Source organism: Gobius niger (assembly GCF_951799975.1).
Source record: "Gobius niger genome assembly, chromosome: 16".
Classification (NCBI taxonomy): Eukaryota; Metazoa; Chordata; class Actinopteri; order Gobiiformes; family Gobiidae; genus Gobius; species Gobius niger.
This window is the reverse complement of record NC_136867.1, coordinates 24127005-24144827: the sequence shown is the minus strand read 5'-3', so window position 1 is coordinate 24144827 and position 17823 is coordinate 24127005. Positions and strand designations below refer to the sequence as shown.

Below are 17823 nucleotides of genomic sequence, written 5' to 3'. Positions count from 1 at the left end.
GGTTCTTCTACAGAGGGACTATAGAGAGCATCCTGACCAGCTCCATCACTGTGGTTCTTCTACAGAGGGACTATAGAGAGCATCCTGACCAGCTCCATCACTGTGAGGTTCTTCTACAGAGGGACTATAGAGAGCATCCTGACCAGCTTCATCACTGTGTGGTTCTTCTACAGAGGGACTATAGAGAGCATCCTGACCAGCTCCATCACTGTGGTTCTTCTACAGAGGGACTATTGAGAGCATCCTGACCAGCTCCATCACTGTGAGGTTCTTCTACAGAGGGACTATAGAGAGCATCCTGACCAGCTTCATCACTGTGTGGTTCTTCTACAGAGGGACTATAGAGAGCATCCCGACCAGCTCCATCACTGTGTGGTTCTTCTACAGAGGGACTATAGAGAGCATCCTGACCAGCTCCATCACTGTGGTTCTTCTACAGAGGGACTATAGAGAGCATCCTGACCAGCTCCATCACTGTGGTTCTTCTACAGAGGGACTATAGAGAGCATCCTGACCAGCTCCATCACTGTGGTTCTTCTACAGAGAGACTATAGAGAGCATCCTGACCAGCTTCATCACTGTGTGGTTCTTCTACAGAGGGACTATAGAGAGCATCCTGACCAGCTCCATCACTGTGGTTCTTCTACAGAGGGACTATAGAGAGCATCCTGACCAGCTCCATCACTGTGAGGTTCTTCTACAGAGGGACTATAGAGAGCATCCTGACCAGCTCCATCACTGTGAGGTTCTTCTACAGAGGGACTATAGAGAGCATCCTGACCAGCTCCATCACTGTGTGGCACCCGGGCGTACAGGCCGCAGTGATGAGTCAACGACCTCATGTTTGTAATAAAGCGCTCCGTGATACTCAGTGTCCAGAGCACGCAAAGAATCAGTGGAGGCATTCACACATATAACGCCACAATAGTCCAAAACAGGCATAAAAGTAGCATTCACAAGTTTCTCTCGGCCTTCAAATGATGAGCAAGACTTAAAACGAAAGTAGAACCAGAGTTTTAGTTTTAATCGGTGAATCAGTTTTTGATATGGAGCTTAACATAGGGCTGCTCAATTATTGAAAAAATTATTATTATTTTATTTATATATCTATTAATAAAAAAAACTATGCTGAATATTATCTGTTTTCTGAACAGTCATAAAAGTACAAATGATTTCAAATATGCCTCGATTAAGGAGAGGTCTCTGTTTCACACCTGCCCCCTGCTGGCCAGCCCTCACACCTGCGCAAGTAAACTGAGCAGCGCTGTTTGTTTTTATGTCTGGCAAAAGCATGAGCCATGGCACGTGACATACGAAGGGAAAATAATCCAAGAGACAGGAAATAATGCAAGGCTGCTTTGCAAAAAAAATAAAAAAAATAAAAATAAAAATGAAATAAAAATGAAAAAAATAAATATATATATCGTTTTTTTTCTTTTTGATTATGCTAATTTTGTAATCGTTTAGTGTAATAATCGATTAATTGCATAGCCCGAGCTTAAAAGATAAACAATCATCAATAAAAACTTCCAAGATATTTATATTCAGTTACTAAAATGTACTGTTTTCAATCAAAAATACATTGTAATGAATTTACTATAAACATAATGTAACCCGAAGTTTTACAAAGGAAAAATAGGGGGAAAATGCTCACAAATGTACAGATGATAAATAACATTAAAGCCTCATGATTTAGAGGCATCTCTGTTCTGTTGAGAGTGTAAACTTACAGCAGTATCTTGTTAAAAGCCTGGGCAGTAAAGCAAAGAATTGTCTTAAGTGACCCAACCCGCCCCCCTCTCCCCTCTCAAACTGTATCGGCCCTTCACCTGAACTTTCCCCTTTCCTCATTCCCCCTATTTTAAGTGGTGCCATTTTCATCCTCCGAGTCTGAAAAGAAACTCCAGACTGAGACACAGAGAGGGGCCTCGGGGCACAGTGTAACCCCACGTTCCCCGTCACCGGAATCGAACCAATCACGCGGCTCCTTCTCGGGTGATGTCACGGTGCAGGCGAATTTAGCCGAGAGCCAATCAAACAGTGTTACCGAGCGGAGACAGTCTGCCGCCAAGCAAAGCAGAAGGGAGTGACGGGAAAAGTGCACGCCTGAGGAAATTAGGAGGGAAAAGCTACAAATTAAGGCTCTTATTGTAAACTGGCTAGAAATAATTATTTAATTCATTTCAATCTTTGCTGATGAAAAAGTTTCCTCTCCTCCGTCTAACTCTTGCTTACTCGTGTCAAGCGCGTCTGTATCCAGGAGCAACACGCCACGACCAGCCGGCAAAATATATAAAATAAATAAAAAAATCAGCTCCTCTTTTGTCTTTGCGCCTCGTTTCCACGGAGACGGCAGGTATAATCTCACGATTCGTTCTCACCTTAGGTTTCACACTTCGCCTGGCACAGGGACCCGAACTGTGAACTCCCCGATACTGGCACAGGACGGCACCTGATCCAGAGCAGTGGGTTTTGGAAAACGTGTTTAAAGAGGGGGGTTTGAAGAGTGTTTCTAGAGCAGGATCCTGTTTTTGAATTTAGGGACGAAAAACGAAAACAAAGACAAAGTGTGTTTTAACTTCTTACCCCCGTCTGAACCGTGGGCATTTTCTCCAGTTCGGCTATACCCAAAACTGAAAGCTTCTCGACTGGAGAGCAACAGTGTAATGCCTCATTTGAAAGCTAAGATCAACAAAAGTGATCGGAACTTTTTTGTCACAATCACTGTGTTTTTGTCACATTTTTCAAGCGTTTTTGCTGTGGTTTTTTCACCATTTGGTCGTATTTTTGTTGCTTTTCCGGCACGTTTCGGACGCTCTTTTGTCACTTTTCTGTTGCTCTTTTGACACTTTTTTTTAACACACTGAGTGCCAAAAACGGAAAAACACATTTTTGCGGGTTTTTTGTAAATTACAAAACTAGACCCTCTAACACACCTTATGTGTGGTTTTAGTAGCTCTGTGATGAACAGAAGTGAAATAAATGACGATCAAAAACGTGTGAAAATATATTACTCTATATATTATTGCGTTTCTTTTCTCTTTTTTTTAGTCCGTGGGGGTGTGGTGATGTGAACAGCTGTAAAGCCGACACTTCTCTCTCGCTCTCTGGAGCGCGTTTGACAAAGCAGAGCGGCTTCACATGGAAAGATCTAAACAGTTGAGATTTTAACATTTCTCTGAGTTTTCAAATGGTCAAAATTGATCCAAGGACGACTGAGAAACATCCTGTTAAAGTCTCAATCCAGTTTCAATCCGAGAACCAGGCTGTTTAAATGCACACGCCATAAAGTGATCAATAACATGTCAACAATGTTGTCGTTGAAAATGGACTTGAAACGGAAATATTTAGGCATTTGCCTCTTCCCATAACGTTAGTTTCTGTCCAGGGAGGAGTGAGGTGGAGAGAGGAGTTAATCAGAAAGGAGAGTGTTTCATAAAACACTGATTATCCAAAACAGTGATTTTGATCAAAACTAGCCTCGGTTTAGCTTTGGATTTCTCAGGAACCGAAGCACGTAGAATTAAAGCTTAGAGTCTCATCTTTCAAACGAGCCACAGCATGTGTCCATAGCTATAACACAGAATACGCTGTGGTGCTACAAATATCATGAAGAATGGTCTGGATTGTTGGCGCTCTACAGCTAAATCCCAAAAACAGCGCGGCCTCAATGTGTTAAGAAGCTTTCAGATTTGGGTAAAGCCAAAGGTGGAGGTTAAGATGTGAAATAACTTGAGAAGTACCTGTAACTTCACAAAATTGAAAGAGAACTGAAATTTGAACTACTGCTTCTGTCAAGATGTGGTCAGTATCAAAGTAAATTTACTTACAGTAAGTACCGATATATTTGAGGATCTGTACATTAGTATTTTGAGAACTTATTGTTTTTACTCCACAAAAATACATTTCCATAAAGGCTCCAAAGTCGAAAGTAAATTTGACTATGGAGGGCTTTTATCTTAAAGCAGCACTAAGAACCACTTTGCTCCTCTACATGTCTTTGTATCTTTATTTAGTAGAAAACTATATTCATAATTCAGCGATTGTTAAAGTAATTTTTTGAATAATTAAAGCAAAGTGGTTCAACAGCCCATAAATACATAAATAACGGAGAATTCAAACTTGATGCTACATGTTAGCATCGGGCTAACGGCTAGCAAGCGCTCGCTACAACTGCCGTTTTTTTTTCACTTCTATTGAACAATCTGCTGTGAGAAAATATCCGTATGGGCCCGATTTACACTTGACTTTATTTGTATGTGATAAATAAGTTCATATTCCACCAGAAAATGGCAAAAAACTGTGAAAAAAATTGTGTTTCTCTAAAGATTCTATTTTCCCCCTCAGTGGAGCCACACCCCCTTCTATGACAAGATGCCGCCTGTATCTATTGCTGTAGTACCTTCACATCGTCGCTAGTTCCCCATTGGAAAGCATTGTACTTTAGACACGTTAAAAAACAACTTTAAAGCCTGGTCCCAATTTTTTTGGGGAACTATCGAGAGCTAGATGTTCCTCCTGTGATAACGCTGGGTTAGTTACAATTAAGGGGAGACACTACAGGCAAAACTCAATTTTTTCAGTTTTCAGGTTTTGGGCCAAATTGGTCTCTGAACATATAAGCTTTTACCCGGAAACAGAAAATATGACTAATCTTCACAATAACATGTTTAAATATTGCGCTGATTCAATGTTCCCCCATAGACTTATATGGGACAATGCAATTTCAAGGGTCTTTTTCTCAAAACACATTTTTCTGACCTAAAGACTTAAAATGTTCCAGCCTTGGACTGAACAATATTTGGAAGATTTTTTCAAAGGGATTTTTTATTATCTAATCCCTAAGCCCCATTTATTGAGTTTTGAATGTCAAAAAATAAGGTGAAAATTATTTTTTTGCAAATGTTTCCACTAAAAACAGCTTATTTTAAAACTAAACAAGAAATCCAAAATCTCCTCTGAAAACGTCTTGGCAACTCATTTATCAATACAATTTATTTATTTATTTTATTTATTTATTTTATTTATTTGAGCATACATTTTGCTTAAAAGGAGTAGGCTGAAGCAAAAGCTTATGAGCGCCTACCCCCAACTCAAAATGATGAACTTTTCATTTCTCATAGTATAATCAGTGTAAACAAAACAACAACAAAGAACAATAGCAAAGAAAACAAAACAAAAAATGAAGAACTCGTTTCCTTTCAGTACAGCTTTTTGACTCACAACCATTGTCTGAACTATTCACATAATAACAGAACCAAACACTATTACACTATTACTATTTCCTGCAAGATCGCTACAAAGCAAGTAACAAAGCGACCATTCATATATTTCTTTCAATGAAACCATACATTTGAATGTAGCTCTATCCGTTATTCAGATTTTGTCGCCGAAAAGATGGGAAATTTGGGGCATTTTTAGGCATAAAACACCTTGTTCTTATATGAAAAGATAAAATGACAGAAAACTTGCAATGTATTTTTTTTCTCACATTTATACCAGTAATCTACAGCAAAAGTTTCAAATTGATATCTGTAAATATACATTTTTTCCCTATTCACCTGCAGTGTCTCGCCTTAAAGAGACCAGGCTGGTTTTCTTAAGAACATTTTTAGAATTCACGTGCTAATGAGGGTCGGACTGTTAGCATTGGAGCAGCGAGAGCTACACGTCACGCAAGGGTCGAGTCTACAGTGAAGATCCCTTTATGCTCTTTTTAGGAACATGCTTCATCAGAGCTGGGGAGGAGGAGTCTGTAAATCCGCCATGACTTCCCCCTCGAGCGCAGTCATTGTGGCAAACGGGGAGGAGTGAGGAGAAGCTGTCCATTCTTTATACAGTCTATGATCTCAGTATGGAAAAACGGTGGCCTGTTCCTTTAAGGCAATCATGATGCATAACTCGCACACTACAACCAAGTGCCCTCTGTAACATCACAATGAACTGCAATCTGTACGACAAAGTATTTGTGTTTGGACGTGAAGACGCACAATCCGCTCAGACGCTTCCGGAGTCTCACCCACAACCTCTTCACCGAGAGGCGGGAGCGGGATAACCACTCTGCCGTCGAGGAGCTCATGGGGAACTTCTAAAAGTCGGTGCGAAATACAAAATTCACAGTATTGAAATTCAAACCACAATCTCATCCTTCCAGAGCAGACGAGGGAAACCAGTCACGGACCAGGTTTGCACTGGGTTACCACAGCAACTGGGAGAAAGATTCACTCCGTCCAAGTTTAGGCCTGAGCCGCCTGACTGGCCACCAGGACTCGACGCTTTGGGGAAAATATCCAACTGGGATCTTTCTGACAAGTTTTATTGATTGAGATTTGATTTGCATTTTGTGTTTTCCAAATCGAAATTCAGTTCACAGCACACAGTCGAGGAGGATTATCATTAGCAGAACTCCAAAAACACAAAAGGACTCACGAGTTTTCCATCGTAAACAAAAGTTATTGAGTCGTCATCTGAACTAGGGCTGGGAAACTAATCGAAATCGCTTGGGTGAATCTCGATAATCGTGACAGGACTTTATGATCGACAGGTTTAGAGACATTTCTGTGATTCATGTTTGTGTGTTAAAGCTGGAGGAAAGCAGGGCTGCACAATATATCGCAAAAAATATTGTATCGTGATATTAGGTGATGCAATATCTGTATCGCAAGAAGCCACAATATATCGCAACATCACCAAAGTCTAGGACCCGACCGATATGGATTTTCAGGGTCCGATACCGACATGAAGTGGGTTGGCATGGCCGATAGCCGATATAAAGGCCGATATTTTAGGTAATTTAATTTGATGTTGTTGTTTTTTTTAAATCTCTCAAATAGCCTGAAGTTAAGTATTTATCATTAGTAAAAGGTCAATCATAGAAATATATAGAAATATCCAATGTGGGGATTACAGATGGAAATTAGCATAGTGCTAAATCTGGTGCAGCATCTTTTTTAAAGGGATATCTCAGGATTTTTGACATAGAGCCTCATTTCCTAGTTATCCAGAGTGTTGTTGATTTCTGGAGATATATTTTCTGTGATTCATGCAGTTCTTATATTTGAAGAGCTTAGTGGCGCTGGGCTAGTGCATGTCTATGGTATCAGCTAGCCTGCATTAAAAACAGCCTGACCCGCTCCACAGAGCACCTGAGGCAAATCACTTATAACACCAGACCAACCATATAAATGTCTGTGTCCATAAAAAAATTTTTTTAATATAACTGACCTTGCATCACATGACCGATCACATTTTGAGGGACTATTTTGTAGCAGATTATTTCCCCGCGTAGCTTATTCACCTTATTCCGGACGCTCGCGTGGGCGCCGCCATGAATTGTGCCCACCCCTTTTCTCCTATGTGTTAACATGGGACTGGAGAAGTCCAGATAAAATCAGTCACTACATGAAAACAAATCAATCTAATAAACATCAGATTTGAGCGGAGAACATTTTCCCTCGTTCTCCGTTAAAATGAAAGGGCTTTGCGCTCGACCGGAAGTGTCTGGACAACGGAAGTGCCGAGACAACGCAAAAAGTGGCAAAAGTGGGCGGGGCGGAATAAGGTGAATACAACCACGAAGCTGATGCTGCTCAAATATAAGGTATTTTAAATGCAAAATGGCTAAAATTATTCTATCGACACAGACATTTATATGGTTAGTCTGGTGTTATAAGTGATTTGTCTCAGGTGCACTGTGGAGCGGGTCAGACTGTTTTTACTGCAGGCTAGCTGATACCATAGAAATGCACTAGCCTAGCACTAGCCTAGCGCCACAAAGCTCTTCAAATATAAGAACTGCATGAATTTAAGAAAAATATATCTCCAGAAATCAACACCACTCTGGATAACTAGGAAATGAGGCCCTATGTCAAAAATCCTGAAACATCCCTTTAAACTACAGAGTACAGTTGACAACTAAACAGCATTTCAGACCATGTTTGTCGAGGTTCTAGGATACAAAGTGGAGAGCAGGACGATTTTCAGAGAGTCGCTGCTTTGCTTTGCCAAACAGATCATCCCTTTGATCCTTTTTGATGTGATCGATGCCTAAACCCACTGAACTCTGCAAAGAAATGCTGCTTTTTTCTACTGAATACAAAAAAAAATGGCTAAAGTACAATATTTTGAGTAAAAGTTGAAAATTTTTAGGGCCGCAATTGTCTTTATATGTTGAACTGCCTCTTAACTAAACGACCTCGTGGAGTTTAGTCTAAAAACCTGTTACATAAATAATTACAGACTTGTTGCCACTAGTATTAACAATTGCACAAGCGCACCTTCTCATAAAACAGATGACCTTTCATGTATTACCAGACCGAGATCAAGGTGAAGTCAGGAATAAACAGGGCGAAAAAAGGGTCTAGAATAAAACCAAATTGGACTATATTAAGTCTAGAATGGGTGTAAACCATGTCTGATAAAGAAACACACAATCCATTACTAAACAATCAATGAAATTCTCTCTAAAATAAAGTCTGAATAGATGAAGAAGTCTTTAATTGCACATGACCTAGAGCAGTGTTTCCCAACCAGCACAAAGAGAGAAAAAATAAGTTTAAACTCAATACTAATGAATTATTAGAAAGCAGTAACATGTAGCGATAACATGTAAGGATCTGACAGCCTTTTTGCCTTGTTTGAACCGATTCATTTTGTCTTTTCACTAAAAATCTGAGCTTTTTCTAAATAATTGGCATCAATCTCCAAATAGACGCTACTTGAAGTCTAAAAGAAACATCCAAGGGGTCTGAGAAACCAATACGGTTGGGAACCTCTGACCTAGAGTATCGCCTACAACAGAACCCGGCCACATTTTGAGAAACAGTAGAGCAGAATATGACTAGACTGTAGGGCCCAACCGATATATCGGGCCGATATTTAGGTATTTTCAATATCCGCTACCGGCCGATAAAAAGGCTGATATCTTCTGAACCAAAAGTGATAGAGAAGTCCTGTTTTTTGTCATGAAAAAGCTCGGTCAGCTTTATAATTGCCCTCCAACTTCCTGGGCCTCAAGGGAGCGGAGAAACATTGTGGTGAAAATCGGTCACAGGTTAGCACACCTATTTTATATATTTTATGACTTGCTTCTAATTTCTAAATCGTATGAGATCGAGACTTTCCCTTTTTTGTTTTGAAATGTACCAATTTCTGTCTTTCAAGTGAGCTCCCTCTGAAGCAGCTACTAAACATGAATGTCTCAAATAAATCAGCCCTATACTCAGCACGGTGGCGCAGCAGTTAGCACTCGTGCCTCACAGCTCGAAGGTCCCGGGTTCGATTCCCACCTGGACGGGGCCTTTCTGAGTGGAGTTTGCCTGTTCTCCCCGTGTCTGTGTAGGTTTCCTTCGGGTTCTCCGGTTTCCCCTACCACTAAAAACATGTGCAATAGGAGAATCCTCCAGCCAGGTGTTTCTGACCACCAGCCTGGCTCCACATCATGGAGATGGGTCCCCGAGCGCCCGCCCACGCTGGCAGCTCACTGCTCACATGGGTCAAATGCAGAGAACAAATTTCTCTACAGAGATTTCGCTACGGAGATTAAAGCAGTACTAAGTAACTCTTCCCCCTAGAGGCCATAAGCGCAACTGCAGGTGTAGTAGCAAGTTACGATTTTTTTACTTATTAATTGTCTTGGAGAGTAAATACTACGCTGACAGGAAAGGCAAAGGGAGAGAGGGTTACTGTGCATCCAATTATACAACGGAAATATTTTTTTTCACTCAAACTTGGCTGTAAATACTGTTTAAAATGACGCTAGTCCGCAGTTAGCTTTGCCCGTTAGCATGTTTGCTTCTTCTTCGTGATTCCATTAGTGTGTATTGCTTTCTCCGGACCGGTGGCAGTCAAGTTGCAAACATGGTTTTCTGGCCAGAGACACCGGGGAGAGATGAAAGACCCTCCAATCATCCCATAAACACTTGTATTACCCCCACAGGGACTACGAAAAGGATTTATTAAGATAAAATGTTACTTAGTACTGCTTTAATAAAGAATAACTTAACTTAACCCTTATACAGCGCCCCCTGCTGTCACAGCTCAACTCTGATACGTTTAGAAAGGATTATAGACGAGACATTTTGAAGAAATTTGACCAAAAATATGCATATCGCTATCAGCCTTAGAAAAACCCACGGTCGACCTCTATTAGAAAGTTCTATGATTGAAATCTTCACTATAATAATAAATGTTTAAAGGGGCTAGACGCAAGGTTCCAACAATGTTATACTTTTATACAATTTATACAATTTATACAATTTTATACAATTGTATACTCACTACTGCCACCTCAGGTCATATGTGTAACTGCACCTTATATATTAAGCTCATGCATGACGGCAATTCGGACCCGAAGTAACACCGTTTTGAGTGAGTGCCGGATTTTAGAGGCAGTTGAGGTGAATATGTCTGAGCTCATTCTACACATTAGGACATTGTTGGAACATGTAGGGGGAGGAAAATACTTAATTTTAACATTTTTTAACTCCATATAGTACCTTTAACTGTAGGCTATTTGAGAGATTAAAAAAAAAATACATCAAATTTAATTCCTTAAAATTTTGGCCTATACATCGACTATCAGCCATGCCAACCCCCTTCATATCGGTATCGGACCCCAAACATCCATACCGGCCGGGCTCTACTAACCTCTCCTATGATAAATCCCGCTGCACAGATCTTTGGACAAGTACAGGCAAACTCCTGTATAACTCAGTATAACAAGCGTAGTACAGGTGATTGCACAGAAGATTGCACAATGGACAAAAAACTTGAACTCCCAAAGAATCAAACTGCAGTCCTCACACCAAACTTTGAAAAACAGCGAGTCTAATTTAAAGTCGACGACTACAGAAGCAATTTAGCGATTCACGAATGTCGACGCTGTCAGAGACGACATGACGCTGCTTGGCGAATTTGAGAACAGAGTGTCGGGAGGAGGCAGGAGACTCAGCAAGGCGGCGTATCAATAATTGGGTTGGGTTGAGTGGAAGTAAGATGTTGGGCAATGGTCATAAACAGCATAATTACTCGATCTTCATTAGTATTCAACGGTGCGGCGCCCGAAAGCATTGATCATTACCACTTAATGTGACTCTTATTTTAATTATCCACAAGAAAAAAAAATGAGTGGGAGGAGAGTCCCGGAATGATAATTTAGCATATTGACAGATTGTGTACCTATAAACAGTGATTATAATGAATATCATTACAGCCGACTCCAAGAGAAACGACCTACGGCATCTATTTTGAATAAAACACCCACATGTGTGTTTTTGTCGATTGGGAAAAGAGGATTTGGTGGATGTGGTGCAATTTGATGAGGTAATATAAAAAAATTGATGTATGTGAGGCTATATATTGGAGGAGGCAAACAAGAGCTTTACAAAAAAATCTGTTTTTAAAGTGGGGATATGCAAATAATCTCAAAATAAATCTTTATCACTTTCTAACACCTTGCAAAATAGACCAAAAACAGCGTAAACAAAGTGTCCGGTAGTGTCAATGCTTGAATTTCACATAATCTCCCCATAAGCCACTCCCTTCTCTCACTCCTCTTTGCTGCGCAGCTGTTTCAATAAAAAAGAAAAACCTAGATCGCTCGGCTGTAGTGAAGCTAATGGCGTGAGTTTTTTCTTCACGATGAAAGGATTAAGCTTAGTAAGAGATCGAGAGGTGACGAAAGGACGTAGGACCTCAGCTTTTTTGGGAGCTAACGCCGTACGGTGCCAAGAAGAGCAACCGGGGACAACCCAAAAGATCACTCAAAGATCTGATCGCCGCTTGATGTTAACACATGGAGTTATCATGGCGGCGCGTAAACAAGCAGCAACCTCCCTCACTCTTGGTTAGGGATGGGTACCGTTCGTTTTTTTCCGATACCAAGTACTTTAACGATACCTGCTTTTCGGTTCCGGTGCCTTAACGGTACTTTTTCCGATACCTATGTTATTTTAATTCAATAAAAATAACGTGTATTAAAAGTATAGTTCAGAAAAAATCCTAAAACGGCACAGCAGAAGCTACACAGGAGCAGCAGCGTCGCCTGTGACTTCGTGTTTTGAGCTACTTAAGCAGAGATAAAAAGAAAGAAAGGACGTTATTACCTGTTAAGCTGCAGAGACGGGACAGATCCACATCAGGACATGGTTTTCTTTCAGCTAAACTTTTCTAAACTCCCTGCGCTGTTCGACAAAGCGAAAGCAACTTCACACTCAAAGATCCTTATATGGTGTGAGCGCTCACTCTGCCACTGACAATTTACCAAAACTGGACCAACAATGTCTAATACAGAGTGAGCGCTCACTTTCAACAAACCATCTTCGATATTCCTGTCGCTGCAGCCGCAGTTGTAAACAAGAGCACGTAACTCAGCCTCCGTGGGTCTGTCACTAAAGGTAAAGACGTCTTTCTTGTTGTCACAGCTCTCTTTTGCTTTTCACTTTGACTAAAGCTCAAGTTTCTTATTCAGTCCTGGTTTAGTCCTGGTTTATAACTGGTTTATAACTGGTTTTGTTTAGCTCTGGGTTTTACAACCGGTGTAGTCTACGTCCTGGCTCAGTCCTGACGCAGACCGCGGCTCTGTCATCTCTATTACAAAAGTTTAGCAAGTTTTGCTTCGCTATAAGTTACATCTATAAAATATATCTTTGCTTCGCTCCATTTGCGCTGAAGCGGGTCAGTATCTGCGCACACGTTCATGTAGCTTTTTTGAGACTCATTGCGGGTCACATATTGACGTCTGGAGAGAAAAAGAACCGAAAGTTGGCACCGAAAGAATTAAAATTTTTAGATACCGCCCCCGACCGGAGCTTTTCGGTCGGTTCCAAGTAGGAACCGTTTAACGGTGCCCATCCCTACTCTTGGTACAGCTGGGTTTTTCGCCTTTTTCAGCGGACTGCATTTGTGGTTTCTGTGCTCCACATTGTTTTACTGGAGAGTCCATAATGGTCTTGAAGAAAGCAGCTTTATAAAAGTAAACAAACAGATAGCATATAGATACACATGGCATCTCTGGAATCACCTATGGTCATGTTTGAAAACAGTTAAGGGGGGGAAAATGTAGGGAAAAATCTAAACTTTCTCTAATTATTAAAAAACTACTTTAACAAATGCGGAATTATGAATATAGTTTTTTACTAAATAAAGATAAAAAGACATGGAGAGGAGCAAAGTTCAACAGCCCATAAATGCAAAAAAAAAAGGAGAATGATAACATGATGCTACATGTTAGCATTGTGCTAATGCTAACACTAGCCATATGGACCCGATTTAGACTTGACTTTATTTGTGTGTAATAAATAAGTTTATATTTCGCCAGAAAATGGCTAAAAAGACTGTTTCCCTCGGCGAGGCCACGCCCCCTTCTATGACGAGATGCCGTCTGAATCTATGAGCTAAAGACATTTGAACCTACAAATGTCTTCTTCTGAAACACTGGAGAGGCACCAAGAGCCCCTCCTGCAGCACAGCGGAGGCGTCACAAGAGGCGCTACAGGAAACAAAAAAAGGGACAAACAAGGAGGTATCCGGGCGAGACTCACCGCTAAGCCACACATGCCTTCTATAACTACTAGTGTTCTGGCTAATGGACGTTCACTGGAGAATAAAACAGACTGGGAACTGCACAGCTTTTCCCAGAAGATGAAAAACGCAGAAGGAAGGAGGAGGTGGAGCTGACCAGTGCAGGACACCACGCTCTGAAATGGGACAAACCCCCCCACTGCACCGTTTCAGAGGATCAGAGGAGACTGAAGCCAGGCAGGTTTCCTCCAGGTGCTCCGGTCTCCCTGACCTCCAAAAACAACGGCTCAGTAACAACACCTGAACACAATGTCTTTGCACGCATGAACAAGGACAAATAAAACACTTATTTACTTAAACTCCAGGTTTGTTCTTGAGGACAGAACAACATTATAACAGGGTAAAAGCCATTAAAAGCTTTGATTTTGCTCACTTTGTTTACTGACCTCTGATGTGGTCAGATTCAGCTCATTGAAGCTGCTTGACCCGCCTGAGGCCTAAAGGTCAAATACATAAAACAAACAACACAAATGCCTTCCATTCAAAACAATCATCCCCTGATCCCGAGCGGTCGCCTTTTAAAAACCAGAAATGATGGTTCGAATCCTGCTTTGGCCGATTCTCTTGTGCCCTTGGGCAAGACACTTCACCCGTCCGTGTCTCGTTTGTGAGTGAGAGAAGGGGCTGATGGCAGCGACGCCTCAGTCAGTCCACACCAGGGCTCTGACAGTAGCTTACCACCACCAAGTGTGACTGAGAATGAATAACAACTATGTAATTGAGAAGCTCGTCGTGTAAAGCGCAACACGAAATGTAAGACACGGAACACGTTGTTTGAAATGCATTTGTAATCGTTCTATTCTCTCAAAATCTACGGCTTCTGTCGAGCAGTAATTCCTGCTGGATAAGAGAGTAACAAAAGTGCATCTGCCATAAAGATGAAGTTATTGCTGTATCTAACGCTGGGCGATTTGGACCAAAACTCCTCTCCTGATATATTTAGGTTGAACGTCGATATACGATATACAGTGGGGGAAAAAAGTATTTGGTCAGTTTCACATAGACATTGAATTGGATTTTGGCCAATACTTTTTTCCCCCACTGTATATCGCGATATTTTTTATGCATAGTGAGAGCTGTGAAATTAAGTGTTAAGTAGGGCTGAAACAACTAATCGATTAATCGACAACTAATCGTTTACTAAAATAGTTGTCAACTATTCCAGTAATCAATTAATCGTTTTCTAGTAAACACAGACTAAAATAGAGCAAAAAAGACATGACAGTTATGTATTTTGGATGAAAACCTACTTTGTTTTTTAAAGTGAGGGTCTGCAGTGTTTTGTACATCGTAAATTTCATAAATATCTGTCTTTGTCTCGTCCAATCAGAAGCAGAATTAGCACAAAGAGCCTCGTACAAACGTTTACTTTAAGTTTACTCCATCCACGTGTCCTCAAGCGGCGCCACTTTAGCTTTATGTGGTCAAAAAATTGAAAAAAATACAATTTCCATGCACCTTTCACAGCCAAGCGATTAATCGATTAATCGTGAAAATAATCGGTCGATTAATCGATTACCAAAATAATCGTTAGTTGCAGCCCTAGTGTTAAGTCAAAGCCAAATACGAGTAGGTTTATTGAAAACTCGCTATAAAATGTAAACATAAACACTGTATAACAAAGCTCCGTATGGTGCACATTTAAATAAAAAAATATCTTAGCCGAGAAAATAAAATCTTTTTTCTGAGGGCAGCATTTATATATAAAGAGACAACAAAATAAAGTGCTCAGTTTAAGATCAATGTGTTTAAAATCAGCTTGAGATTACCTTTCTTTAAGTTATACCCAATAGCTTATCTGAATTTGAAATATCCCGATGTACGTGATATGGACTAATTCCGTACCTCATCAAAAAATATATCGATATATCTTAAATATCGATATATCGACCAGCCCTCGCTGTATCCCAAAGGTGAAATAGCCTATATAATATTGGATTGAATCAATAGAAGAAACCAATTCACTGACATCACCTCTTATTCCCATCATCATACTTATCTTTTAATTTTCTTGAACTGTCACTGACTTGCTCGACACATTCACCGATCCATCATCTCAGATCACACATTTCCCATTTCACAACATCCAGCCTAATTTCCTATTACAAAGCGATCGTATGAATTAGTCAACAATCAGGAAGTACAGATGAATATTTTACAGGTCCACATAAAAGCTTGTATTTCCAGCTTTAAACATAAAAAAAAACACATAAGCAGAAAGTTACCTAAGCCATGCATCACAAAGCCTCTCGTTACATGTTCTCCTTCCTCATCCCATAACAGTAAAAAAAAAAAACGCGCTTGCCCCAGTTCTGCCCACTTGGTTATGTACAGTATGGAGAGGTTAGCTGAGGCAATGCAAAAGTGCACCCAAACTTTTTCAATACGTCCGCGATGTCACCATAAATATAAACCTATGGCGCGGGTCGGTCCGTGCCGTGCCGATCGCGCTCGTTCGCAAAGTTTAACGCGCAAAAAACAGGGGAGGCAAAATCTACACCGGGGCTGCCAGCTCTCTATAGTCTGCCGAGCTACTCTTCATCACCACCACCACCACCAGCCTCCTCCTCCTCCTCCTCCTCGCGCGCACACACACACACACCATCATCCGTGAAGCGAAATAAAAGAGGGGAAGACCACGCTTTTGTAAATACGCGCACGGCGAAGCGATCCGACGGCTGAAAAGTCCGCCATGAATAATGTAAAAACGCACGCGGGGAAAGGCAAGGGGGGGGAAAAGGCTTTTTACCTCCGACCCGGTACATGTTGGCTGCCATGACTGGCCGCAGGTGAAGGGCTGGCTCTGGCGCTTCTCCCTCCGCAGAGCCGTGGGTTAGCAGTGCCGCCCGCCGCTCCGTGTTGGAAAATGGAGGATTGATCAATACGAAACGAGACGAGAGCCCGTGCTGGGGCCTTAAAGGGACAGCGCACGGCTAGTCGGCGAGGGGGACGACTTTTTGGCGGCTCATTCAAGTAAACAAAGCGGATGTGAAGGATAAATAAAGGTTTAATTGGGAGTTCGTCTCACGTTGTTAGCGCGGGGGCGAGCGTTAGCTTAAGCGGCGCCATATTTTTGTGGAGTTGGGTAAACACGTGACGTCACCGCTTAAGAAAATTAACGTGTTTAGCATAAATTATAATAAATCAATTCTTTTTTAAATGAAATGACAATAGGCATTATCAGATAGAGGTCTTACAAGACAAAACAAGCAGCAACCTCCCTCTCTCTTAGTACAGCTGCGTTTTTTTGCCTTTTTTTTTTTTGCCCCGTTTTCTTTGTCTTTTATTGTCAAGTGTCTTTGAGTGTCCAAAAAAGCTCTATATAAGCATTATTATTATTATTTTATTTTATGTATTGCTTTGTTCAGGTATTAAGAGTTTGTCTCGTGTTGTTAGCGCGGGGGCGAGCGTTAGCTTAAGCGGCGCCATATTTTTGTGAAGTTGGGTAAACACGTGACGTCACCGCTTAAAAAAATTAACGTGTTTAGCATAAATTATAATAAATTAAAAACAAAATTAGTAGATAGCGGTCCAACAAGACAAAACAAGCAGCAGCCTCCCTCTCTCTTAGTACAGCTGCGTTTTTTGCCCTTTTTTTTTTTTTGCTCCGTTTTCTTTGTCAAGCGTCTTTGAGAGTCCAAAAAAGCCCTATAAAGCATTGTTATTATTATTTTATTTCATTTGTTGTTTTGTTCAGGTACAAAGGGAGTAGACTGTAAGCTGACCCATACTCCGGAACAGTAGGAGGCGGTAATGCTCCTTTAAGCTGGTTGCCAACCGCCGTAAAACAAGAAGAAGTAGAAGAAGAAGAACGGTAAATAAAGGTTTAATTGAGAGTTCGACTCGCGTTTTTAGCACGGGGGTGAGTGTTAGCTTAAGCGGCGCCATATTTTGTGAAGTTGGGTAAACACGTGACGTCACCGCTTAAGAAAATTAACGTGTTTAGCATAAATTATGATAAATCAAAAACAAAATTAATAGATAGAGGTCCAACAAGACAAAACAAGCAGCAGCCTCCCTCTCGCTTAGTACAGCTGCGTTTTTTGCCTTTTTTTTCTTTTTGCCCCGTTTTCTTTGTCTTCTATTGTCAAGCGTCTTTGAGAGTCCAAAAAAGCCCTATAAAGCATTGTTATTGTTATTTTATTTCATTTGTTATTTTGTTCAGGTACAAAGGGAGTAGATTGTAAGCTGACCCATACTCCGGAACAGTAGGAGGCGGTAATGCTCCTTTAAGCTGGTTGC

The 17823-nt window shown here is 40.9% G+C and overlaps 1 protein-coding gene across 1 annotated transcript in view; it reads right to left on the bottom strand.

The window, feature by feature from the left end:
* Positions 1-16476, bottom strand: part of mta1 (metastasis associated 1) — a 101589-nt gene extending 85113 nt beyond the window's left edge. The window contains exon 1 of the mRNA XM_079573490.1: positions 16331-16476. Coding sequence (XP_079429616.1) covers positions 16331-16358 — 28 coding nt within the window. The 5' untranslated portion in view covers positions 16359-16476. The remainder of the gene's footprint in view (positions 1-16330) is intronic.
* Between the last annotated feature and the right edge of the window lie 1347 nt (positions 16477-17823).